At 38.2% G+C, this 25,971-nt stretch overlaps 1 protein-coding gene across 1 annotated transcript in view; it reads left to right on the forward strand.

Moving 5' to 3' along the window:
• Nucleotides 1-25,971, forward strand: part of HMCN1 (hemicentin 1) — a 292,886-nt gene that overhangs the window by 155,342 nt on the left and 111,573 nt on the right. Inside the window, exons 36-51 of the mRNA XM_058177873.1 lie at nucleotides 890-1,013; nucleotides 2,617-2,718; nucleotides 4,998-5,174; nucleotides 6,800-6,951; nucleotides 7,499-7,622; nucleotides 9,932-10,107; nucleotides 10,885-10,981; nucleotides 12,202-12,324; nucleotides 14,477-14,638; nucleotides 15,763-16,044; nucleotides 17,282-17,449; nucleotides 20,093-20,206; nucleotides 22,065-22,151; nucleotides 22,733-22,924; nucleotides 24,164-24,337; nucleotides 25,182-25,295. Of these exons, the coding sequence (XP_058033856.1) occupies nucleotides 890-1,013; nucleotides 2,617-2,718; nucleotides 4,998-5,174; nucleotides 6,800-6,951; nucleotides 7,499-7,622; nucleotides 9,932-10,107; nucleotides 10,885-10,981; nucleotides 12,202-12,324; nucleotides 14,477-14,638; nucleotides 15,763-16,044; nucleotides 17,282-17,449; nucleotides 20,093-20,206; nucleotides 22,065-22,151; nucleotides 22,733-22,924; nucleotides 24,164-24,337; nucleotides 25,182-25,295 (2,368 nt within the window). The remainder of the gene's footprint in view (nucleotides 1-889; nucleotides 1,014-2,616; nucleotides 2,719-4,997; nucleotides 5,175-6,799; nucleotides 6,952-7,498; nucleotides 7,623-9,931; nucleotides 10,108-10,884; nucleotides 10,982-12,201; nucleotides 12,325-14,476; nucleotides 14,639-15,762; nucleotides 16,045-17,281; nucleotides 17,450-20,092; nucleotides 20,207-22,064; nucleotides 22,152-22,732; nucleotides 22,925-24,163; nucleotides 24,338-25,181; nucleotides 25,296-25,971) is intronic.

Consider the following 25,971-nt stretch of genomic DNA (forward strand, 5'->3'; position numbering starts at 1 on the left):
ATAGCTGTGGTGGCGAACCTATGGCATGCCTGCCACAGGTGGCACGCGGAGCCCTCTCTGCGGGCATGCAAGCCATCACCCAGCTCACCTCCACCCTGCGTGTGCACGCTCCTCCCGCTGGCCAGCTGATTTTTGGGTCTCTGCCGTGCATGCATGGGGGCGCGGGGGGAGCATGGGGGTATGGCATGCCCCCCCAACCCATTTTGGGCCTAGCAGGCCTCCCTGCAGCCTCCTGAAGCCAAAAACGGGCTGCGGGGGGGGGAGGTGTTGTGAGAATGGAGAATGTGGGGGGTCATGCACACATGCATGGGGGTGGCAGCGGGGGGGTGTCGCACACACATTGCATTATGGGTGCAGGCACACGCACACTCTCATGCGCGGACGTGCACACTTTCAGCACGTAATGACAAAAAGGTTAGCCATCACTGTCCTATAGGATCAGTTATATAGTACATCTGTTTTAGTCCAGGAAGCCTTTGGCCCCACTGGATGAATGGAAAGATGGAAGGATGGGTCAATTGACTGAGGGCATTCTTGCAGGAGGAGAGGCCAAGAGCAAGTATTTTATGCATGCATGCTTGTGAAGGAAATGACTTTGGATTGGCAGTCAGATTAATAGACAAAGAGGACATACAAAGTAAATAGTTAATCTTTATTTACCCCCTACTGCCCCTTGTGGCCAATAGGTCATGAGAAGCTAAAGGGTCAGAGCTACTGGATTGTATATCCAACAACTGCACACGTAACTGCTATGAATGCCCTTATAGTTTGAAAGAAGATACCAGTGTTTATTGTTTTTGCTTATATTATGATAGAAATCTCATTGGTTTGTTCATCATAATAGAGAAATCTTGTTGTTTCTTTTCGTTTTGCTTTTGTTCTGGAGCAGCTGGAATCTTTAGGGCACATTTTGCAGATTGCCAAGACCTTAAAAGAAGATGCTGGCAAATACACCTGTATAGCAACAAATGCAGCTGGTGAAGCCCAGAAATCCATTTATCTGAATGTATATGGTAATGACTTCTCATTGGCAGTTCAGCATTGTCTGTTGATTGCTAGTTATACCCATCATGCTGTGATCCCAATTTCATGCTTAATTTTAGTATTCTTCAAGTGTCCAGAGCAGGTAACTTATCTGGGCATCAGATGCCATGGAATAATCTTATCTGATGGTTGGAGTCTTCCCTCAACCAATTATTAAAAAAATGTCTTGAAATGTCTCCAGAGCATCAAAGTTCAAAGGGTTTTCAACGATTCAAGTCTAACCCAATAAAATTTTGAGATGTATTTCCTTTATCATTAATGCATATAATTTAAATCCTATCTTACTGCCCATTGGGCATTCAAAACTATATAAACATATATTATATATTTTACATGTATGCAATTTTTTGTAAAACCTGATAATCAAAAAGTTAAAATCCCTGTGAAGACCAAGTCCAGTTAAGAAGTGTTGCTGAAGAAAACTAGCTTGAGGTTTTGATCCCAAAGCTTAGGAGACCTGGTATAAGAAAGTAAAAAGTTCATATCATGGATATTCAGGAATCTTTTAGGGAAAGACAGGTACCAGAAAACTTTTAAAATACCAAGGAGGAAAAGAATCAGTATATTGATTGTTCAAGGAGTTATGATTAAAAATATAAGACAGGGGTGTCAAACTCAAAGCCAGCGGGCTGGATTCAGTCCGTGGGGTGCTTAAATCTGGCACGCAGGGCTGGCCTGGAAATATCAAAGGACCGACCCACGGTGCCTCTGCTGGCCAAAACGGGACCTATGTGGCCCCTGCGCGGCCCGTTTTCAGCCTCCCCGACCTCCTGCAGCACTCTGCCGGCCAAAAATGGGTGACACGTCTGTCCCATCTCCCCCCCCACTCCCTGTCCGCCCCCCTGCACCCACCTTCCTGCCAGGCTGTGGGGGAGAATTACAATGCTGATCCAACCTTCAAAGAAATCCAGTTTGACACACCTGGTATAAGATGTAAACAAATTGATTAGCATAGAGTCTTTGATGCTTTAGTATTGCTAATATTCCAGTAGGCCAGCTCTTATTGGGTAATCCACTGAAGTAGAATGTGCTAACCTTCAGTAAAGGATAATTTTATTTATTTATATTTTATTTTTCTAGATCAGTCATATCTTTCAATTTTACTTTTAAACATTTGTCAACTAAGCCTCAGTAAGTTCTGTCAGTTATTTAGCAATATCTACTTTTGTTTAGACTTGAACTAATCGTGTCAGGAATCTTGTCTCTCAGTTCAGTAATTCTTAAATCCAATAAATAAAATCCAAGTTGAGTTTTTGCCATCCATCAGAGTGTTCTGATTCTGAAGTACAAAACCAGGCATTAAGAGATGTAAGGTACCACAATTTTAGAAAAATCCTGGAGGAGAAAAGGAGAAATCACTGCATTGTTATGGCTACTCTGTAATTAGAAACTGTATCTTTGCTTTATCTGTAGATCATATCTAGGCTATTCTTTGAGACATAGTAATCATTTATTGTAGATTGTATGAATGGACATATAACTATGTTGTAAACGTGTAAACTAAGTACAGAGAAAGCCTGAGTATGATATGTTTAAATAAAAGAAACCATAATTTTCTCACCTTTTTTCCAGAGCCACCTAGTCTGAAGGATGCAGGAATGGTAAGAAATGAGACTGTAATTGTGAACAATCCAATACAACTAGAATGCAGAGTGTCTGGAAATCCTTTGCCAGGTATATATACTCATAGCAATTCTACTTCCTCTCGTAATGAAAATCTGTCATGCAGAAATTTTCCATCTATTGTCTTTTCACTGAACACTATATAGAACAGCACACCTCTTTCTTGCAAGGATCTTAACTTTATTATTATTATTATTATTATTATTATTATTATTATTATTATTATTATTATTATTAATTAGATTTTGATGCTTAACTGAACTGTTGTTCAGCAGTTTGATGCTTAACTGAACTGTTGTAAATATGCATGTTTTTCTCATTAAGTGAAGGTTCTGAATTAGATTGGAATATAGCTTGTTATAGGTTTAACAATCATTTTAAAAATCCATTTTTTTAATAGACAAAAGACACTTTGCAAAGGGAGCTGAAGCGTGTGAAAGAACATGTTAACTGAAATTAGGCTGATTAGAAGAAAAACAGAATTGTACTTTCAACTGGCATGTTGCCCTTATGCATTCATGCAGAAGCTATATTAATTAATTGCTTAAGACTGGGATTGAGTTTAATTCCATGTCAAGGAAACTTTCAAAATAGAATTATTACTCAGTATGTGGAGTGGTCTGGACTTTTTTTTTTTTTTTTTACATTATGCAATTTAATGAAGAAGTTCAGGAATGAGCTTGAAAGAAAGATATTGGTTGCTCTGACTGCTTTGGCGAAAGCAGTAAAAAAAGATTGCTATCTAATATTTCAATTTGTGAACTAAATCCATTAATATAGCAGTGAATTGTATTGTTTGTGGGATTTGATCTGTAATGACTCATCTTCATATGCAAGTTATTATTTAATGCTATAAAGCTCTTGTGCTCCCTTTAAGTTTGTCTTCGACTCCACATCTTTCCTGAGAAAGAAGAGGGAAAGCTGTATTTCACCTGAAATTTAATAGTATCTTGAAACAACCTTGAGTGATATGGGAGCAGCTTATGTAGGCTGTCCTATTATTCCACAACATCCAAATGAAATAAGAAGGTATTGAAAAAGAGAGCAAGAATAGGTGGATCATGAAGAATGCTTTAATGGACCACATTGTAGGCAATTAGTGTCTACCCTGAAACTGTTTGCAACTTGAGAATGAAAAAGAATTCCTCTTTTATTTTGTTTTCCTCACCGTGCCCACATGTTGGAATGGAGTAAGCAAGAAATACCTTTTAATCCCTCACTTTTCTTAATATTCCTCCAGCTGTAAACTATGTAGTTTCTTTATCTGGGCATCTGTCAGCAATGTAAGTGGTATTGGAATAAAAAGTGCTATAACTTGAATGTTTCCTTCCAATAAATTCTTTTGACTGCTGCTGACTGTTGGGGGCGAGTCACTGGCCCCAATGGAGAGGGTGCGCAACTTAGGCGTCCTCCTGGATGGACGGTTGTCCTTTGAAGAACATCTGACGACCGTCTCCAGGAGAGCTTTCTATCAGGTACGCCTGATTCACCAGTTGCGCCCCTTTCTAGACCGGGATTCCTTATGCACAATCACCCATGCCCTCATCACTTCTCGCCTGGACTACTGTAATGCTCTCTACATGGGGCTCCCCTTGTGGAGCACCCAGAGGCTCCAGTTGGTCCAAAATGCAACTGCGTGGGTGATAGAGGGAGCCACTCGTGGCTCCCATATAACACCTCTCCTGCACAGGCTGCACTGGCTGCCTGTGGTCTTCTTGGTCCACTTCAAGGTGTTGGTCACCACCTTTAAAGCGCTCCATGGCTTAGGACCGGGCTATTTACGGGACCACCTGCTGCTAACCGTTTGCCTCCCATCAACCTGTGCGCTCTCATAGGGAGGGCCTCCCCAGGGTGCCGTCAGCCAAACAATGTCGGCTGGCGGCCCCAGGGGGAGAGCCTTCTCTTTGGGGGCCCCTACCCTCTGGAATGAGCTTCCCCCAGGACTTTGACAGCTTCCTGACCTCCGGACCTTTCGCCATGAGCTGAAGACGTATTTATTCTCTCATGCAGGACTGGCATAAAATAGATATTTATTACTAATTTTAATGGGGTTTTTAGGGTTTTATTGTATATTTTAATTAATTGGGCCAAATTGAATAGGTTTTTTAAAATTGTTTTTAATTGTATATTGTATTTATTTACCGTTGTTTTAGTTGGCTGTAAACCGCCCTGAGTCCTTCGGGAGAAGGGCGGTATAGAAATTAAATAATAATAATAGTTGTTGTTGTTGTTGTTGTTGTTGTTGTTATTATTATTATTATTATTATTATTATTATTATTATTATTATTATTGTAGCTTAGTACCAAATATCTCTTATTTTATTTTGCAGTTGTCACATGGTACAAAGATAACCTTCCTCTCATCAATATTGCTGGCATCACTTTCTTGAACAGAGGTCAAATTGTCCAAATAGATGCAGCGCAGATCTCTGACACTGGGATTTATAAATGTGCAGTGACAAATGCAGCAGGAGTAGCTGAATTATTCTACAATCTTCAGGTCCATGGTAAGTCCTGCTTCTCATAACAAAGTCAGTTTGGGCTGAAAAGATGTATCTACCTTTCAACTGCACATTTCAGGATTATTGCATGTATTTAGGTACTTTTTAAGGTCATATTTTGTTGCTGATTTGAGAAGAGTGTTCTTTGCGATATTTGAATAATTCAACAATGGGAAGGCTTTTAATTTTGAAGTGTTTGCTTGATGGGGCTGTCATGCAATTATATGTCCTACCAGCCAATGAATACTTCAGCTTCAACCAAAACAGTACAAGAGCACATAATAAATACAAACTCATGGTAAACTGATCCAAATTAGACCGCAGAAAATACTACTTCAGTAACAGAGTTGTCAACGCCTGGAATCCCCTACCTGATTCTGTGGTCTCTTCCTCAAACACCCAAAACTATAACCTTAGACTGTCTACTGTAGACCTCACCCATTCCTTAGAGGTCTGTAAGAGGCGTGTATAAGCGCACCAGCGTGCCTACCGTCCAGTGGTGGGTTTTAAATATTTTTACTGCTGGTTCTGTGGGCGTGGCTTGGTGGGTGTGGCAGGGGAAGGATACTGTAAAATCTCCATTCCCTCCCCACTCCAGGGGAAGGTTACTGCAAAATCCCCATTTCCTCCCTGCTGGGATTTGGGGGGCAGAGAATAGATGGGGGTGGGGCCAGTCAGAATTTTTACTACTGGTTCTCTGAACTACTCAAAATTTCTGCTACTGGTTCTCCAGAACTGGTCAAAACCTGCTGAAACTCACTTATGCTACCGTCCCTGTCCTAATGTTTTCTTTTATTTGTATCCTTTTCATGTGTTTATAATTATGTTTACACTTGTATCTGTCATAAAATACATGCTTCAAGAAAATAAAAATAAATAAAATAAATAAAAGGTCTCACTGTCTCTATTTCATCAAACTGACAGAAGTATTACAGACCTCTAAGGAATGGGTGAGGTCTACAGTAGACAGTCTAAGGTTATAGTCTAAGGTGTTGTTATTGTAGAAATCACAAAGCCCACAATAAGTTCAGATCAACTCACAGAGTCAGGGTTTAAGAAAATGATGTAAACAATATTTTTAGATTCCCATCATTTTTTAAAAAACCAGGCCTGTGACTGGATATGGATTGTCAAGTACAGACTTGACGAGATCAAATCTTTTGTCTGGCAGAACAAGAAGGTCTTTAAATTTATGTTCTACCTCTCAGTTTTGTTGACCAAAGCTGATTCCTCTGTATACAATTGAGATGGGGACAATAATGTTATTGTCAATGTGGACGTGCAAGGTGCTTCTTTCTGCTTGCAACTTGACAAACAAATTAGGGGAGGGGAGCATGGGTATGATTGGAATGTGTGGGAAGCTGGGAGGAAGAAAAGAAATTTACATGAACTATTGACAGCTTGAGAAAATCTCACATCTCCAAAGTCAAATGTTGAAGACTTTTGAAAAGTGCAGACCATTTTCCAAAATAAAATGTTTGACCTGGATTAGTGGACAGTGGACTGCAAAGATCCAAAGATACATCTACTGTATGTTTGCAGGCAATATTATTTGCAAAATTATAGATCAGAACTATCAATCAGCACATCTGCTCGAACAATATTTCTCTCTCTCTTTTCTTTTTTTCTAGTGCCACCCTCCATTTCAGGAAATAATGAAATGGTAACTGTTGTAGTTAATGATCAAGTGAGGTTGGAGTGTGAAGCTCGTGGAATTCCTGCTCCTATTCTAACCTGGTTGAAGGATGGCAGTCCTGTTTCTAGTGTTTCTAGTGGACTCCAGGTAATTTTTTAGGGGAATGAAATGCATTTACTCTAAATCCCATTTAGAGATGGGATTTCTCCACAGAACCTGTCTCTTTAAATTTTGGATCATAAATTATATTAATTAACATTTCAAATTCACCTATAATGAGGAAGCAATTTTATCTGTGTTAATTCATAGATTAAAAATCCAAAATCCAAGCCCAGAGTTACCTTGAGGTAAAAGGGGCAGCCTATAAATTTTATTAATAAATTTAAAAATCCATAGTTGGATAATATTTTGATTAGGACCAAACAATAACAAAGCCTGCATTAGAATTAATGCTAGAATTAAATTCAGAATTCTCTAGAATTAGGCAAGACATTATTATTTTTTTAAAAAAGGAACAGAGCAGAAACAAGAAAAATGTAAGCAGTGAAAATAATGTTAAGAGATTTCTTGGCTGATGCAAAAACATTTCACATCAGGAAAATTGTCTTATGTGAATAATGAAAGTTAATACTCTAACGCTGTCTGATTCAAGCTATGTGCCGTTTTTAACGAAACAATTCCACTCTCTTTTTAGATTCGTTCTGGAGGTCGCATCCTGGCGCTGATGAGTGCTCAGATTAGTAATACTGGAAAGTACACATGTGTTGCAGTAAATGCAGCAGGAGAAAAACAAAGGGATATTGATCTCAGAGTTTATGGTAAGAATATAAATAAAGTTTATACCAAGAACTGAAGAAGCATTCTTGAGGGGTATCTTGAAGGATTACAATAGCTTTCCCCATGGCATTTTTATTGTACCACAGATTACAGATTGATTTTACTTCCTTTCAATCTGGAAGTGATAGCTTACATTTATTTTAATAGAATGGACTTCATAGGTTTCATAGGAATCTAACATGCCCTGTCATGGGAAAGTCATATTCAAATGAAAACTATGTTTCTTTGGGACAAGTAGATAATAATTTAGATGGTAATCATTTTCTTCAATTAATGAAAATTTGTGCTTAAAAACGAAGAACAACAATCTTTATATATTTGCTTAAAATGATGATGAGGCATCGCATATTGTCTTGAGACATTTTAGCAGAACTGTTCTTCAAATCTGCTTTTATAGTACATTCCTGATTTCTTAAAAAAACCTAACAAACTATGAAACTACAACTACAATGCATGAAAAATAAAGTTTTACAAACAATGGTATAGCTAGATTAATCAGAGAATTCTAATTGGCTGCAGAATTCTGTTAATGCATTATTTTTACAACCAAGTATATATGCATAAGCACTTGAAATTTGAAACTCTCTGTTTTGAATTTGAGACAGTGTTCCAACTTTACAAGTGTTCTAATGCTACTCCAACTATTCTGGAACTGTTCCAAATTCCAAACAACCAGGGACATTTTGAGTTTGGAATACTTCCAAAATGATTGGAACAATGCTAAAATCCTTTTAGTAATTTTAGAACAAGCCATTGCATCTTAAAACAACACATAAGAGCTCATAATGAGGGCTCAAAACTCTAAATGTTTTGCATTTGAAATATTTTACACTCTTATAATTGTTAGCACATTCTAAGATCTATAGAATGCCCCCTTCATAACACTAAACTAATTTTAATGGAAGAATTTAGGGCTGACATTATCAGGTTACAGCCCAACTGAAAAGCCCAAAAGTCCTAAGTATTTTAAAAAGTCAATAACTAAAGAGCAAGAATGGTAACTGACCTTTGAAAACGTTGTTAGAATGAAATTAATTCAGTAAGTAATATATGATGAAGAATTGAGTACAAATGGAAATTGATATGGGATCAGATTCTGTATGTGTTGAATTTATACTATTTCACAAATATTTTTAGAGAAAACTCATATTGGTTCGCTGAATTATGCTCCTCTTTACAAATGAAATTCCTTTCTGGGGCAGTGATTCTACTATGGATGGAAAAAATGTGAAGTAGAACGTTTAGTTCTTCATTTACTCTGGAGCACAGGTGTCAAACTCAGGGCATCTCATTGCTGTCATGTGAGGTTTTGCGACGTTTTTCCCATTTGCAGCGATGGGGTCGGGTATGGCCTAGGTGTGACACATCTGGCCTGCAAGCCACCAGTTTGACACCCCTGCTCTGGAGCATTCCATGTATAGTTTGGGCAGATTCATATACTGTCCTAATAATGCTGGTAATATTTCTGAGAAAGGTTAACTGATGTAAATTAATACATTAATACATCAGACATTGACTGCTTCACAGAAAGAGGGTGGCTTCATTCACCTTAGTGAAAAGAGATAAAACTAATTACTAAAGTAATTAGTACATGGGGCTCCCCTTGAAGAGCACCCGGAGGCTCCAACTGGTACAGAATGTGGCCGCGCGGGGGATTGAGGGAGCTCCTCGTAGCTCCCATGTAACACCTCTCCTGCGCAGGCTGCATTGGTTGCCGGTGGTCTTCCGGGTGCGCTTCAAGGTGTTGGTTATCACCTTTAAAGTGCTCCATGGCATCGGACTGGGATATTTACGGGACCGCCTGCCGCCGCCAGTTACCTCCCATCGTCCGGTGCATCCAGTGTGCTCTCACAGGGAGGGCCTCCTTAGAGTGCCGTCGGCCAACCAATGTCGGCTGGCAACTCCCAGGGGAAGAGCGTTCTCTTTGGGGGCCCCGGCTTTGTGGAACAAGCTGCTGGTGGGACTCCATCTTCTCCCTGATCTTCGGACCTTTAAACGCGAGCTCAAGACTTTCTTTTTTCACCAAGCGGGGCTGGCCTGATTGATTGATTTTAATATTTGGGGGTTTTAGAGGGCTTCTTAACAGGGGTTTTTATCTTTTGTAATTTTTTATCTAATATTTTTAAGTATACAGCGGTTAAATTAGATTTTTAATTTTGTTATGGTATTTTAAATTGTTTTTGGATTATTGTCGTTTTATTTGCTGTACACCGCCCTGAGTCTTCGGAGAAGGGTGGTATAAAAATGTGAATAAATAAATAAATAAATAAATAAAGTGATGTTTATTCAGTTCCACCTAATATTATGGGAGAGGAACAGAATGTCTCTGTGGCCATGGGAGAACATTTGGAACTCCGCTGCCAAAGCGATGCTATCCCTCCACCGACACTTCAGTGGCTGAAGGATGGTCAGCTCCTGCAGAGGAAGCTGGGTCTCACCATTACTGAAGGTGGAAGTGTACTGAAGGTAAATATTAGAATGACTCAGATTTCTTCCATGAATCTCGCTCACGTTTAGGGGTTCTTGACATTAATAGCTTAAAGACTATCCCTTTGCATTTCTGAATGGCATTGAAACAACTTTTTTCTTCTGCTGGAGGAAGGAAAAGCCATGCTGCTTTTGATGTGTTCTCCCAAAAGCTGTTGAGTTACTTATCCAAAAGCATATCCAGCATTGGTGAATAAGTCCTGATGGAACATTGTGGGATAGTTAGGGTTTATATTGTGGGCAATCAGCACTAATGATTAGGGATTAAAAAGAACTCTGGCACAGATCTTGCGGGAAACAAATATGAATGAGGGATAAATGTGACCAGGAACAAAAACTGGCTAGTGTTGGTTTTTCCCCAAGAAGGTGGGTGGAGAAGAAATATTGGGGTGGAGAAGATTGTTTTGTACTTGATTTCCTAAAAGATATGACAGGGCTGGTGTAACTTTCCAAACTTTAATTGCTGTGCTCTTGTAGGAGGGCTGCAACTGGGAATACAGTTTTGGCCCAAGTGAATAGAAATTTAATGGGCCAGAATATGCAATACCCCAAAAATGTTCCCATCCGGGTACTAAGGCATTCGGTATTAAAAAAAATATCTCAGAGCCTGTAAAGTAGAAAAATAATGCTTGAAATAAATCTTTCTCACACAGAGAATGACTTCCTTTACAGAAATCAAAATAATGTATCGGGTGGACAAGTGCTGAGTACCAAAGGTATTGCCAAAAATAAGTTTGCTGATTTGTTTCTTACTAGATTGAACAAGCAAAGGTGCAAGACACTGGACGCTATACTTGTAAAGCAACAAACATTGCTGGGAAAATGGAAAAAAACTACAGTGTCAATGTATGGGGTAAGAACAAGATTACAGCATCAGCATTAAGGGTAATCCTAGAAATGTCACTATTGATTTGCCTGTGAAAATCATATGGGAGTGACTGTTAAAAAATATATTCTTTATCTGGCCGTGGAATCAGAAGCAGTGTTGGACAGTTTTTGGTGTCTACATTTAAGAAAGCTGTCTACCTGATTTAACATCAGTCTGCTCCTCAGAGTACCTAGAATTCCAAAAGCTGGAAATAGTCAGCAGTCGTGAGGGCTTTATTTTTTTGGGAAATGCTAGTGAGCTTACTAATTCCATGGGAAAAAAATGAAATAAGAGTTGGAAATAATATCATGCCCTATAAAATCCAGCTGCTAAAACGTAGGGATCTCTTTGATGTTTAAAACTCCTAATTTGCAGGCTGTCAAAATATTTTAAATAAACTAAGAAATGCATTTGCTGTTGTGACCCAGGCCCAAGTAGGTAGTAGTAGACGCAGTCAGTTCAAAAACAAACAGAGTTTATTAGAACAGCTGAGAATTAACTCATTCTCAGCGTCGTCCAAACTAAATCAAAGCAAATTCTTCATAACACAATTCTTCAGTCTTATCACCAACCTTGGTCTAATTAGGCAAACTGCCAAAGGCTTTTTTTGGCAAAAGTTCAAAAGCAGAAGATGCCAACAAGAAATAAATGCAGCAAGACAAGAAGCAAATCTATCAACGTTGTTTTCCGACAAAGAGCCCAAATGTCGTTGCTAGTCTTTTAAGCCTTATGGGAGGGGCCAATCATCTCTTGGCCCTACTCCTGAATCGACCTCTTTGCTTTAGCTGCTCTTGCCTTCTGGCAGCTCTTCTCATGTGTGCATTAGGAACAGGTTCCTCCTGTTCCTCTGCCTCACTACTGTCAGCCTCTGGAGGCACAACACTCCCCAATGACCCTGGCCCCACCTCTGCCTCTGACGCAGAGCCCTCATCTGGGCCTTCCCCAGCCTCCAGGACTGGCCCATGTTCTTCCTCAGCCTCATCACTGTCCAACTTTGTTGCCAGCTCTGCAGGCTGCTGGCGGACCACAACATCTGCATTCATTGTTTAACCTCAGAGAATATTAATACTTGAAACAAAGATTTGCATTGAGAATTTTGCTTACATTTTCTTCTTTCTCTGCTGATCTTAATACATTTAATTTCTTTATAGGTTGTATTAACCTATAGGAGGTGATTATTTGTTTCTGATATTTGCCTTCTCTAGTGCCATCAAGTATTTACAGCTCAGACACAGTGACTCAGCTGACTGTGATTGAAGGGAACCTCATCAGCATGATGTGTGAATCCAGTGGCATTCCACCACCCATTCTTGCATGGAGGAAGAATGGTAAGCATTTCTTTGTGAGGACTAATCACAAACCCCATTAGTCCTTTTAGTTTTGTTGAGCCCTGTTTATCTCACTGGATTACAGAATGGAACCTAAATTAATCATTCTTCTAGATTTCTAGAAATCATTATTGTTGGGTTGATCAGCAGTACCTACTGCAGATTTCAACATTTGATTCTAAAAGTGTCTTTTATTTCAGTAGAAAGGATTTCAAATACTCTGGATTATTTTTGATTTAAGCTTACTGTGGCAGTGACTTGAAATGCTTAGATCAGGAATCCTCAACCCCCTGGTCTGGCGACTGGCACCAGGCTGCGGCATGCCAGCAACCGGGCTGCACAAACAAGCAAAGCCCCATCCATGGGATGCAGGCAGCATGAAAAACCACGCCCCTTTCAATCCACAGAAAAATCTTTCTCCATGGGACAGGTCCCTGTTGCCCAAAAGTTTGGGGGCCACTGGCTTAGATGAAGAAATTTAATGAAATAGTCTTTAAACCATATGTACACAAAGCTGCTTTGTGCTTCCATCTAATTTCCCCCCTTCCTCTTATGTCTTATTTGTTTTAACCAGAATGCAAACAAGTGTTTCCTTGCCTGTGTGAATTCCCAATTTGCATTGTGGTTAGTCATTCTGCGATTAGCATTCCCCATACATCCGGAAAATTCCAGGTTACAGAAATGAGGGGGTTGTCTTTTAAGAATATTAAATACATTGAGAAAAGATGTTTACTGCACATTGTTGTAAATTAATGATTTTTCTGAAGCATTAAAGCAGCTGCATCTTTTACAAGGGCTACATTGCTGCTCTCTTCACATACATATACACAGGGGTTTCCCTTTGCTGGCAGAAGTGCTCTATGTGCAAGCACATGCACCTGGAGAGAAACCAGATGATCGTTGCAAAAAAAGATGCCATAATTCAGGCAGCATTTATAGAATGTATCGCCTTGAATTTGTGCCAATGTCTCATTGTCCAAAGTGTAATGGAAGTAACACTTGATGCTTATGGGACTTTGTTGCACTTTAGTTGACCTAGCCAACAGGAAATATGTCTGGAACAGAATGAATACATTAAAAAACCCTGGTGTGAATGGGTCCCTTGCATTTGCCTGCAGCCAAATTGTTCTTCCCTTTCCCCATGTAGTAAATATGCAACAAAGCTGTGATTAATCATATGGTGCATATGCACAATCCCCCTTTTTAATCTATAAGGTTTAGCCATGGCTAAGAGGTAATCAAAGAAACTACTATTTGCTGATTCCCATCCTCCTTGACCATTGTACCAGTAGGTCTTGGCAGCTACTAAGGTAAAGGTAAAGGTTCCCCTCGCACATACGTGCTAGTCATTGCCGACTCTAGGGGACGGTGCTCATCTCTGTTTCAAAGCCAAAGAGCCAGCGCTGTCCGAAGACGTCTCCGTGGTCATGTGGCCGGCATGACTAGACACCAAAGGCGCACGGAACGCTGTTACCTTCCCACCAAAGATGGTCCCTATTTTTTCTACTTGCATTTTTACGTGCTTTCAAAATTGCTAGGTTGGCAGAAGCTGGGACAAGTAACAGGAGCTCACCCCGTTACACAGCAGCACTAGGGATTCGAACCACTGAGCTGCCGACCTTTCGATCAACAAGCTCAACATCCTAGCCCCTGAGCCACAGTGTTCCTATTGGCAGCTACTAGTTTCCCCTATACAAAATCTTAATAGAAACACATGACAGCCCAAAACAAGTTGAAGATTTGTAAGGAATAAAGGAAACTAATTATTATCTTAATTATTTTTTACCTTAAGGAAACCTCTGGATGTTTTATGAGGGAGCCAGGGCAAGCTGAAGAGATGCTGTTGTGGGAATAATTGCTTGCCAAAATACCACCTATCTCTGTTTAAAGAACAGAGTGGGAAGTTAATTTATTTAATTCTGTATTCAGAGGGCACAACAGCCTTTACTGACATAAATAATATTACTGGAGCAACTTGTTGAGATTGTGGAATAGACACAGAACAGCACAGTTTGTGCATGAAGTTGCATGCTTTGGGTTATTCAGCTAAGTTAATTATCCAGATAATGCATGCCTGGTTTCAAAGACTCTGAAGAATGTGTACACATATTTTATATTTTAAATTTTTTATCTGAAAGTATTTCTTTTGTAGGTTCTCCACTGCTAGCTGACTCTTCAGGGAGAGTCAGAATCTTATCTGGAGGGAGACAACTGCAAATTTCTGTTGCTGAAAATTCAGATTCAGCCTCCTATACATGCATAGCTTCAAATGTAGCTGGAATAACAAAGAAAGAATATAAGTTGTTAGTGTATGGTAAGTCGCTGGCAATGTTTCTTAGTTTGCAAATGAATACTATATAAGACCTCCACAAACAAGCTTTGGAACAAACGAAATATGTCACAGGAAGGCAATAACTGGATCTCTCATTTTCTTTTTGCTAATAGCAGTTGGAGGGATTTTCAAAAGCCTTTTTCTGGTACTCGGATGGTCCTGAACCCAGTATTAGTTTTGAGATGGGGACTATACAGGCACAGTGCAAGTACACACATATTTGGGGTGTTGCTTTTAACAGAAATGTAGAAACTAGATTTGCTCTTTGTAATGCTTATGTCCCCAATAGAGATGTCCCTCTTGGTGATGGCATCATACTGTCCTGCTGGCCTTCTAAAGCTAAGCTGGCCAGGAACTGATTAATGCTCAGAAGAACTTTCAGGGGTGTAAACCAGACTGGTAATTTGAAAAAAGAAAGTCTCAGAAGTAGAAAAGTGACAGCAGGAAGATGACTGTGAAAACTGCTATATCATTGCTGAGAAACTATAAATGTGCCCATGTAGTCACCAGGACATGAGTCTGATTTGAGTTAATCTTACTGGTAAAATACAAATCCCACCTTCCACCCCAGTTCTAAAGAGCTGATTTTTTTCAAAAGTGTTTTGCTGGTAGAAATAAAGACAAAGTCCAGATATTTGCCTCAATAAGCCTTCCATGTTTATTCAGTTGAATAAAGACAGCCCCCTCAAGAGGGAATCCTGAAGACACTTGGGCACTCATATTGATATGTTTGCTACATTGTCTACTTCATCACCCAAAAGGACTGGCACACGCCACCCAGACAAGCTGGCACACTCTAGATAATATAACAAAATACAGAAACAGTAAAGAAATACAGAAATAGTTATTCACCTCTCTTGGAGGTCTTCCAAAGACATTGGGTGGCACCTCAGGGACATTGGGTGTTTCCTGAGGAACTTTCCATGACCTTGAAGGCCTGCTGAGGCAATGGTGCCATCTGCACATATGGTCCCTCAAGACTGTCAATAGAATTATTAGATTCTTGGTCAACAAAAAGAAATGCAGCCGGGGATTCTGTTCACTTACTGCTGTGTCTCATGGAGTTTGGGGCTAAAGTGTTGAATCTGAAATGTTTCTTTGAACAGTTCGTCCCACTATTCTGGACAATGGGAATGTACAATCGGATGTCATTGTAACTCAAGGAAATGATATTTCACTTGAATGCCAAGCGGATGGCATTCCACAACCAACTGTCACCTGGATGAAAGATGGTCAACTGTTAGCCAATGAAAGACAAGTTGAAATACTAAAGGAGGGGCATAGTCTTCGAATTAAAAGTGCACAGGTGTCAGACACTGGTCGTTATGTATGTGTTGCTGTGAATGTGGCAGGACTGACCGAAAAGAAATATGACCTAAGTGTTCATGGTAAGTAAAGGAAATCTGTGTAAGAAAAAATACACAAAGGTGCATGCCCAGAATAAGAAAGCAATGGACTATTCTGCTACCCGTGGAATAGCTGTTTAGTTTGACTTAATCTAAGCAAGACAAAAGCAGCAGTTATGGATTAATATGTAGTTATATATCTACTATGGAGACAACAGAAAGGAAAAAAGTATAACTTTATTTACTATGCCATCCATCTCAAAGTTCAAAACATCCAATCTAGGTGGCTTACAATACATAATAACCAAAGCAATATGTAAGAGAACATACTTTACTGATTTCCAAAAATTGTATTTTACTTTTTCCTTTCGTTGTGCTTGTCCTTTTGTCACACCATTTTCTTGATGCATTTCAAGAGAAAGGTTTTTAATCTAATTCAGAAAGCCTCTGATCTTGTCTAAAAACCTAGCAAAAATACAGGGTTTTGTGAAATATTAAATGTAAACTTTCATAAGCTCTTTCAGCTCCCGAGAAAGTGGTTGGATCATTTTGTTGCTTAAAAACAAAAGCAAAAGTAATGAATCGACCCAATAAGTAATTCCATAACATCGAAGAAGCTTATGCTGTGTATAGGAAACACAATATTCTGTTACCTATGCTAGGCATTCTGAAGTATTACAGAATAATTTATTTTGCCTCTTGCTTTAGGAGAATGATTGAAGGAGCAGATAAAATTAATACTAATACAGAAAAGAGCTGCAATTCTCCACATAGATTTCAATTCTCATCAGATAAGCAACTGTGTACAGAATTATAAGAGTCTTTAATTAAATAATTCAATTTATTGTGACACAAGAGATAGAAAGTGTATTTTTTTCCAAATAACAAAAAAAATAAATATGGTTTTTTTAACCCTAACTAGTAATTTATTTAGAGTTTGACTTAGGGCTGCTTAATTATTGCAACAGGAAAAACCCACTTGATGTTTATATTGCAACATTGTGGAGATCAATTAAGAGTTCTCTACAGCAAGAGATTTGTGTAGAAGGAGTTTAGTCCACTAAATTCCAATTTCTTTGTGTCAAGGAGTCCGCATTACTACTAAAAAAGAAATTATAGTTATTTTTTTAAGTCATAAAGAGGGAGGGAGAACATTTTAATAGAAGTAAAGAACCTCAGTATTGCATATGGTTGTTTCTAAATTCTTTTAAATAAATGTAGCTGACCTTCCTTCATCACTGACTAATGTTTAATCTGCCCTGCTACTCTTTTTCGGTAGTCCCCCCAAGAATTATGGGTAATCTGGTGCAGCCAGAAAATGTCAGTGCTGTGGAAAAAAGCCCTGTTACCCTGATTTGTGAATCTTCAGGAATTCCCCAGCCATCAATAATGTGGTTAAAGAATGGACAGCCAGTCTCTTTAAGTAACTCTGTGAGAATTCTATCAGGTAAGAGGGAGCATATTAAAGTGAAAAGATGTTATTTTTACAATTAAACAGAGAAAATATTCTATAGTATGCATGAAAAAACAAGCACATGGAAAGGTTCTGTTAAACCGAACATAAGGCTTATCCACCCACCTCAAGCTGAAATATTTAGGATCTCATATGTGATATCAGTTACAGATACAGTTAAAGGAAGTAATTACTCTGCATGTAAAATATTACTCTCTTAAGCTATTCAGGCATAAGTGCCTTATTTTCTCTCTGCAGAAAATTATTTTGTTGCTGTTGTGGAGGGCATTAGAATATGATGCTGAGAACTATTTAAATCTTAGATCATGGTTTAACTTGGTTACCATTGTGTAAATTATTATTTTTTAGTCATATCTCCATTCCATATTTCTCCAAGTTATTAAGAGGCTAAAAGGAATACATTTTTGGATAATGGGCCCGTCTTGCTGCTTACTGCAAAGTTAATTTAATTTTCAGTGACATAATACCAATACATGTGGCGTCACCTAAATGACCTTGGCTGGTTTTGGAAAAATACTAAGTAGGATCAGGCTTGGTTAATACTATACAGATTTGATTTGGGGAGATTGAAAAACAAACAAAATAATCAACCAACAACCAACAACCCAGAATAAGGCAATAGCTAATCACAATGGCCCAGAAATTCTCATTGACATATACTGTACTTGTGGACTAAAGGCAGCCTTTAGCTTTTTACCAAAATGCATCACCTGATCATCATAGGATTTGGAGCTTTGTCTTAAAAGGCAAAATATTTCATAGCTTTTGCATAAAGGTTAATACATATATACATTGTTAATATATTACTCTTCCTCCCTAAATAGAAGTGACTAAGAAAATCAAAGGCAAGCAGTCTCAAATCATATGAATGAATGGAGTTATTCCAGGGCAAATCTCTGATGGAACTAGGCCTAAAATGCAGAAATGATCCCAAATGAGAAAATAGTTCTCATTCCGAGGAACCATATTAGTCTGGTACAACACATTTCAGCAGCATGCTCTGGAAGGAAATATTAGTTATTGGCATATGATTGTTATGATTTTGGAAGTTTTGTGAGGGCTGGAAGCATTACTTTTTCTTTAAGGAGGCTAGTTTCATGCCTTCTCTTAAGGGGTGATGATATTTTAAATGCAGCCGCCTGGCTCACAAAGCAGAACTTCATTTAATAATGTAGACTCAGACAGTTCTGGATTCTTTCATAGATTGATATACATCAAGCACAGAGTTAAAAATCTTAAAAAAATAAAAGCCTACACTAATATAAAAGAAATTTTCCTTTAAAACATATGTAATTATCATAATCCTCTTTCTGGTAAGCAGTGTTACATAAAGCAAAAATAAGCAAAAATATCCCCTTCCCGAAAACTCCCCAAAGTAGTGAGATGAGCAACGAAATTAAAAACAGAAGAGAAAAAGAAGAAAAAATCCTAGATCTAATTTGTAACATTCTCAACCATGTTTCCATGTATTTCTGTCTTTGCAAACCAGCTTTGTTTCTACCTTGTTTCAGCTTTGTTTCAGCTTTGTCCATATAAATTATTTACATAGGTCAGTTACTTTTCAGAAGGTGGAAGGATGTCACAATGAGCTACTGCTAGTTTGTTTGTTTGTTTGTTTGTTTTTGGTTAAAGGGAGTTTTGAAAAAAAAGTTATTTGGCATATTGCCCATAATGATAATGAAAAAACATGCTTCCTCAGTAACATGATCATCATAGTAAGTTCCAATAGTAAACTCTTAGTAATATCTTAATATCAGGGGTGGGATTCAAAAATTTTAGCAACCAGTTCTATGCCTGGCCATGGTGGGCGTGGTCTACTTGGCCTCCCGCACCATGGTGGGGAGGGTGTTTTTGCCCTATCCAGGCTCTGGAGGTTTTCATTGAGCTCCAGGAAGGCGAAAATGACCTTCCCCCGGGCTCCGGAGGCCCTCTGGAGGCCGGAAATAGACCCGTTTCTGGACTTCTGGAACTTTCAGGAGGCCCATTTTTCAACCTCCCTAGGCTCCGGAGGCTTTCCACCATGCGGGGGGTACGTTTTTTCCCTACCCAGGCTCTGGAGGCTTTCATCGAGCCTTCAGGAGGTCGGAAATGGCCTCCTCCACCCTCTGGAGGCCCTCCGGATGCCGGAAACAAGCCCATTTCCAGACTTCTGGGAGGCCCATTTTTCACCCTCCCATTGCTTCCGCAAAGGCACTGCACTTAGCTGGCATCCAAAACGGGCTACGTAGAGACTCTTGAGAGAGGAGGGGAGGGGTGGGTGGAGCCATCCAGTCCTTGCAACTACTGGTTCAGCAAACCAGATGTAAAATTAGCATCCGGTTCACCCGAACCAGTCTGAACCCCACTCTGCTTAGTATTCACTTTTAGCTTTCATACCCATGTATTGGAGAGGTTGCTGAACAGCCTTGAGCTGAGGCATATATTAAGAGTGAAGTGGGTTTTCCAAAGCAAAATGATCACTGTCATTCAGATAATTGTACATTTCCTTAGAAGACTGAGATTTCAGTAACTGCCAGTTATTTTGAAGTTTCATTTCGTTCTGCTTCTATATTAACAACTCAAAGTTGAGAATTAGGTTTTATTATAATATGCAAGCTTTATGGCTCTTCTGTTTAGGTGGCAGGATGTTACGTCTGATGCAGGTGAAAATGGAAGACGCGGGTCATTATATCTGTGTAGTAACTAACATTGCAGGAGAAGTCAGGAAAAACTTTGAACTTTCAGTTTTAGGTGAGTATGTGCAACCTACTTTAAAAAAACCAAAGTAGCAGATTTTTCTTCCTAATGTCTATAGTCCCTGTGTTTAAAAATTGAAGAGATGACTGAAAAAATAATGTAGCCAATGGGTAGCTTTCTGAATTGGGTAATTTAAATTGGCAGTTGTTCTAATGTAAAACAAAAGGATGCTTTTTGTGCCTTGGAAAATGATAATATCAGAAACAGGAGAATGTAGTTATGTTTTTTTCTTCCTTCCTTCCTCCCTGCAAATTCTTCAATTTTTAATAACCATTCTTTTTTCGAAAAAACCTCTAGTGCTCCACACAATCTTATTTGATAATATAATGCACATAATATTGTAATTCCACTGCATCTTATACCATCCAAGTATGTCAGGACAAATCTGGAAAATAGTAAAATTTAGTTTCCACAGAACAGCCATGTTATTTTTACAGGAAAAAAAGAAAAAGAAATAGTCTGAATAGAATAGAATAGAATAGAATAGAATAGAATTTTATTGGCCAAGTGTGATTGGACACACAAGGAATTTATCTTGGTGCATATGCTCTCAGTGCACATAAAAGAAAAGATGCGTTCATCAAGGTACAACATTTACAACACAATTGATGGTCAATATATCAATATAAATCATAAGGATTGCCAGCAACAAGTTATAGTCATACAGTCATAAGTGGAAAGAGATTGGTGATGGGAACTATGAAACGATTAATAGTAGTGCAGATTCAGTAAATAGTCTGACAGTGTTGAGGGGTTTTTACTATTTATACTATTTTAAATTTGGGGCAATAGAATAAGTTTTTTAATTGTTTTTTAATCTGTATTTATATGTATTTTAACTGCCTGTGAACCGCCCTGAGTCCTTGGGGAGATAGGGCGGTATATAAATTTGAAAAATAAATAAATAAATAAATAAAATAAATTATTTGTTTAGCAGAGTGATGGCCTTCGGGAAAAAACTGTTCTTGTGTCTAGTTGTTCTGGTGTGCAGTGCTCTATAGCGTCGTTTTGAGGGTAGTAGTTGAAACAGTTTAGGAAATCCGTAGTGAGTCACAGAGAACAATTAGAAATAAAGAAACAATTAGAGAGCATTTCACCGAGGCAGCCTTCGTCGGCGCCATCTTGGAAGATTAATAATAATAATAATAATAATAATAATAATAATAACAACAACAACAACAACAACAACAACAACAACAACAACAACAACAACAGAGTTGGAAGGGACCTTGGAGGCCTTCTAGTCCAACCCCCTGCCCAGGCAGGAAACCCTACACCATCTCAGACAGATGGTTATCCAACATTTTCTTAAAAATTTCCAGTGTTGGAGCATTCACAACTTCTGCAGGCAAGTCGTTCCACTTATTATCTTGCAGCGTCTTAGATCAATTAAGAATATATAAGTGCCTTGGTTTAAATAGTTACTATTGTGACCTTTTCAAAAGAAGAAGCAACCCTATTTGTTCTAGGAACCAAGACAATAAGGGAAAGTGTATATAAATTATGCCCCTTTAAGTTAAAATATTAACTTAAAACTTAATTAAGTTAATTAACTTCAAAATTATGAAGTTTCATAATTCAGATGAAACTATCTGAAAAAGTCTTATCTGACTTCAGCCTGAATATTTTAAATGAATGTGCTTCGGGTTTCACATACTTTTATCAAAGTCATGACATTTTTCATATGCCCACCACAACACACCATCCATACAAATACATATTGAAGACATGGCTCCTGAAAATGGAAAATCATATTTTGTGATGACGGATGCAAATAAAAATACAACCCTTTTGTATTCCTGTATTCTTACATAATTCTTTTCCTTCTTTCTTTGTTTTGACAATGTAAAAGTACCTCCAAGCATTGTAGGAGAAAATAAACTGGAAGATGTAAAAGTAAAAGAAGGGCATGGCATAATGCTGACATGTGAAGTCACAGGTAAGCTTCTGATTAGAGGTGGTTTGGCTGCAGCATAAAGGCTGATCGATGGCTATGATATTAACCAAGTAAACATTCATATTCTCTTCTCTTTCTCTCTCCTTTCTTTCTTTTTTTCCTTCCTTCCTTCCTTCCTTCCTTCCTTCCTTCCTTCCTTCCTTCCTTCTTTCTTTCTTTCTTTCTTTATTTCTTTCTTTCTTTCTTTCTTTCTTTTCCTGGATGGTGCTACTACAGGTAGTCCTCAACTTACAGTATGTCCATTGGTTTAACTAAAAAGTTATGATAACACTGAAAAAGTGACTTACAACCAATTCTCACACTTAAAACTGTCTCCTTGTTCCAGTGCAGTCACATGATCAAAATTCATATGCTTGGCAACGAGCATGTATTTATGATTTATATATAGTGTGTGCACATACACACACATATACATCACCAAAAAGTATCATATATTGCCTTCTGGTTTCCTCAGAGATAGAATATCATGTTGCATTTTACTTTTGAAGACTTAACAAAGAAGAAAATTTAAAAGGGCCATTTTCACAATTCAGTTATTAATATTTGCATTTGTTCTCAAAAAGGGAACCCTATTCCGGAGGTCACTTGGCTAAAAGATGGGCAAACTCTTCTACAAGATGATGGCTATCAGTTCATGTCTAGCGGACGTTTTCTTCAAATTACAAAAGCTCAAGTTGCTGACACAGGGAGATATACCTGTGTTGCCTCCAATACAGCTGGAGACAAAAGAAAAAGCTTCAGTGTTAATGTACTTGGTAAGATTTATTGAGCAATAAATAGAAGTGTTTGGGTTCCTTTGAAGAAGATAAATCTGCCTGGATTGAGAAAAAAATCAATAAATATACTGTGTATATGTATATACCAGAAGTTGCAAAGTTGTTGATCAAATTTTGGATGCTTGGTGTTAAGACATTGGAAGAGGGAAGTTGTATGAATAATATCACTGTGGCAAGTACTGAAAGTGTTGTCTCCAAGTCACTGAAGGCTTAGTGGTTATCTGCAACTTCCAAGAACCTTCTCAAAATTTCGTACACGTAGATATACAGTATTTTATGTGATATTGTCTCTCTCCCTCTACAAAAATGGGTTACTTAAAAACCTCTTCCAAGCACCTAAAATGCCTCCCACCAAAAGATTCTCAGCTACTTGTCTCTCCTGTGTAAAATAGTTGTAAAAGAAACAGGCTTAAGAAGTCCTCTTCCAGCTTTCAAATCCCTCCTTTACTTCAGTGATAGATAACTAGATAATATTCTATCTGGATTGTGTTTCTTATATTCCTTGATTTGGGGAATCCGCATCTTTTTTTTAACTCCCAAACTTCTGAAAAAAAGAAAATAAATAAATAAAACTCCAGAGAACCCACTTTTTCCCTCTCATTTGGCATAGACCAGGGGTCTCCAACCTTGGCAACTTTAAGCCTGGTGGACTTCAACTCCCAGAATTCCCCAGCCAGCAAAGCTTCTGGGAGTTGAAGTCTGCTAGGCTTAAAGTTGCCAGGGTTGGAGACCCTTGGCGTAAACTATGCTATCAGGGAGCCTGTTTTAAAAAGTCATTGTTAGATTGTTGCATTAATAAACTTACAAAAAAAAAAAGTCACATCTTCACCATTTGAAATAAACATATAAAGAAAAAAAAAGAATTATAAACATAAGAAATAATTTTTTAAAAAATAAAATAAGGAAAAAATGTTTTCTGATGGTCAAATTGAGTCTAAGGCTTCAAGATAGATTGGTTTTTTAGTTTGGATGCAATATCAGTGCTTCAGTGGTTTGAATCAAAGCAGTGCTTCTACATGAAGCTCAGTCTCTGAGAAACAAGTGTCATATGTATTTTGGCTTTTAATTTACTTAATTGTGCCCTTGGATTAAGCTGCAGGTATATTAGATGGCCAAATATTTTCCCCATAAGTAGTTCTTTTAAAAGTGCAAATGATACTCACAATTATCAGGATTATTTTAAAACAATGTTCTTTTTTTTTTCCTGATCTTGCTCAGTGTCTCCATCCATTGTGGGTGCAGATAATGACGAGAGTGCAGAAGAAGCCACGGTTATCTTAAATAACCCAACCTCCTTAGTTTGTGAGGCTTATTCATATCCACCAGCCACAATCACCTGGTTGAAAGATGGCGCTCCCATAGAGTCAAATAAGAACATCAGGGTTTTGCCAGGTAATTATTTGAATGCCTCTATTATTAAATAAAGTTGGAATCAGTTGGATTGAGATGGGTGGCTATAGAGTTGTGATGGCACAGTGGTTAGAATGCAGTATTGCAGGATAACTCACTGCTCTCTGTCAGGAGTTTGACTCTGACCAGCTAAAGGTTGACTCAGCCTTCCTTCCAGGCTCAGTAAAATGAGGATCCAGATTGTGGGGGGGGCATTATGCTGCCTCTGTAAATTGCTTAGAGAGGACTGTAGAACACTATGAAGCAGTATATGTCTAAATCCTATTGCTATAAAAATTGAATAAATGAATGAATTCAATAGTTTTTTTACATTTATAAATAAGCTTTGGTATACTTTCTGAAGATTACCGACTAGAGATTGACTATTACAATTATTATAATTGTTGGGAATAAATTTGCAAATTTTGGCTTCCCACTTGTGAAACTTAACAATGTACCAAATCTTAACTTTTGTCTCCTACTACTAACCAGAGTAACAATGGCTTGAAAGACTTACTTTTCTGTGTGAAGTGATGCAATTCACTTGCAAATAACAGGCAGGGAACAAGGAATATGTAACTTGGAAGGGCCTTTCAACTTCTTTCAGACTTTGGCATAATTAGAATGCTGATGATCCAGCACTAGTGCTTGAAAAAGCATTTTATTTCTGCTTCTTTCTAGAGTTCTTTCCTAAACTCCAGTTTTAACGTGTTGTGAAATCAGAATAATTGTAGTTCTTTCTTTCAATGGGACAATGCCTAAATTCATACATTTCCTGCTCAGTTCAGAAGAAAGCATACAAAGGGAACTGGATAAAATGTAACCTGACTTTTGTCCTTTTTTACAGGTGGTCGAACTTTACAGATTCTGAATGCCCAGGAGGACAATACTGGTAGATATACTTGTATAGCTACTAATGAAGCAGGGGAAACATTAAAACATTATGAGGTGAAAGTTTATAGTAAGTTTTAAAGCATCATTTCTTGCTTAAATTCATGATGTATTGTTTGATTCTTTCCCATTTCTTAATGTTTTATACCACTCCTACTTTAGTTGCATATTTTTAAGTATGTATATACATTCCACTATTTGCTTTGCTGCATTCACATCAGGGTAGTGAAGCCAAATTAGATGTTTCATTGCATATGACATTTTTCTGAATAACTTTAAGGAAAGTGGCTGTATTTAAAAAAACAAAACACATTAAAAAAAACAAAAAAAATATTTCTTCACAGTAATTGGGGTTACTGTTGGGAATTTTCAGCAGGATGAGGAATAAGCATTCTTGTTAACCATGTTAATTTTTTATCCCAGTGCCTGCTACGAAAAGCTGTATAAGGGAGCCTAATTTTGAAAGGCTAGCTTCCTGAAATTATAAATCCCTCCCCATAGTAATAGACTTCCTAATTGAATTAGAATAGAATAACAGAGTTGGAAAGGACCTTGGAGGTCTTCTAGTCCAACCCCCTGTCTAGGCAGGAAACCCTACACCACTTCAGACAAATGGTTATCCAACATCTTCTTAAAAACTTCCAATGTTGGAGCATTCACAACTTCTGGAGGCAAGTTGTTCCACTGATTAATTGTTCTAACTGTCAGGAAATTTCTCCTTAGTTCTAAGTTGCTTCTCTCCTTGA

The sequence above is a fragment of the Ahaetulla prasina genome, chromosome 3 (assembly GCF_028640845.1).
Source record: "Ahaetulla prasina isolate Xishuangbanna chromosome 3, ASM2864084v1, whole genome shotgun sequence".
Classification (NCBI taxonomy): Eukaryota; Metazoa; Chordata; class Lepidosauria; order Squamata; family Colubridae; genus Ahaetulla; species Ahaetulla prasina.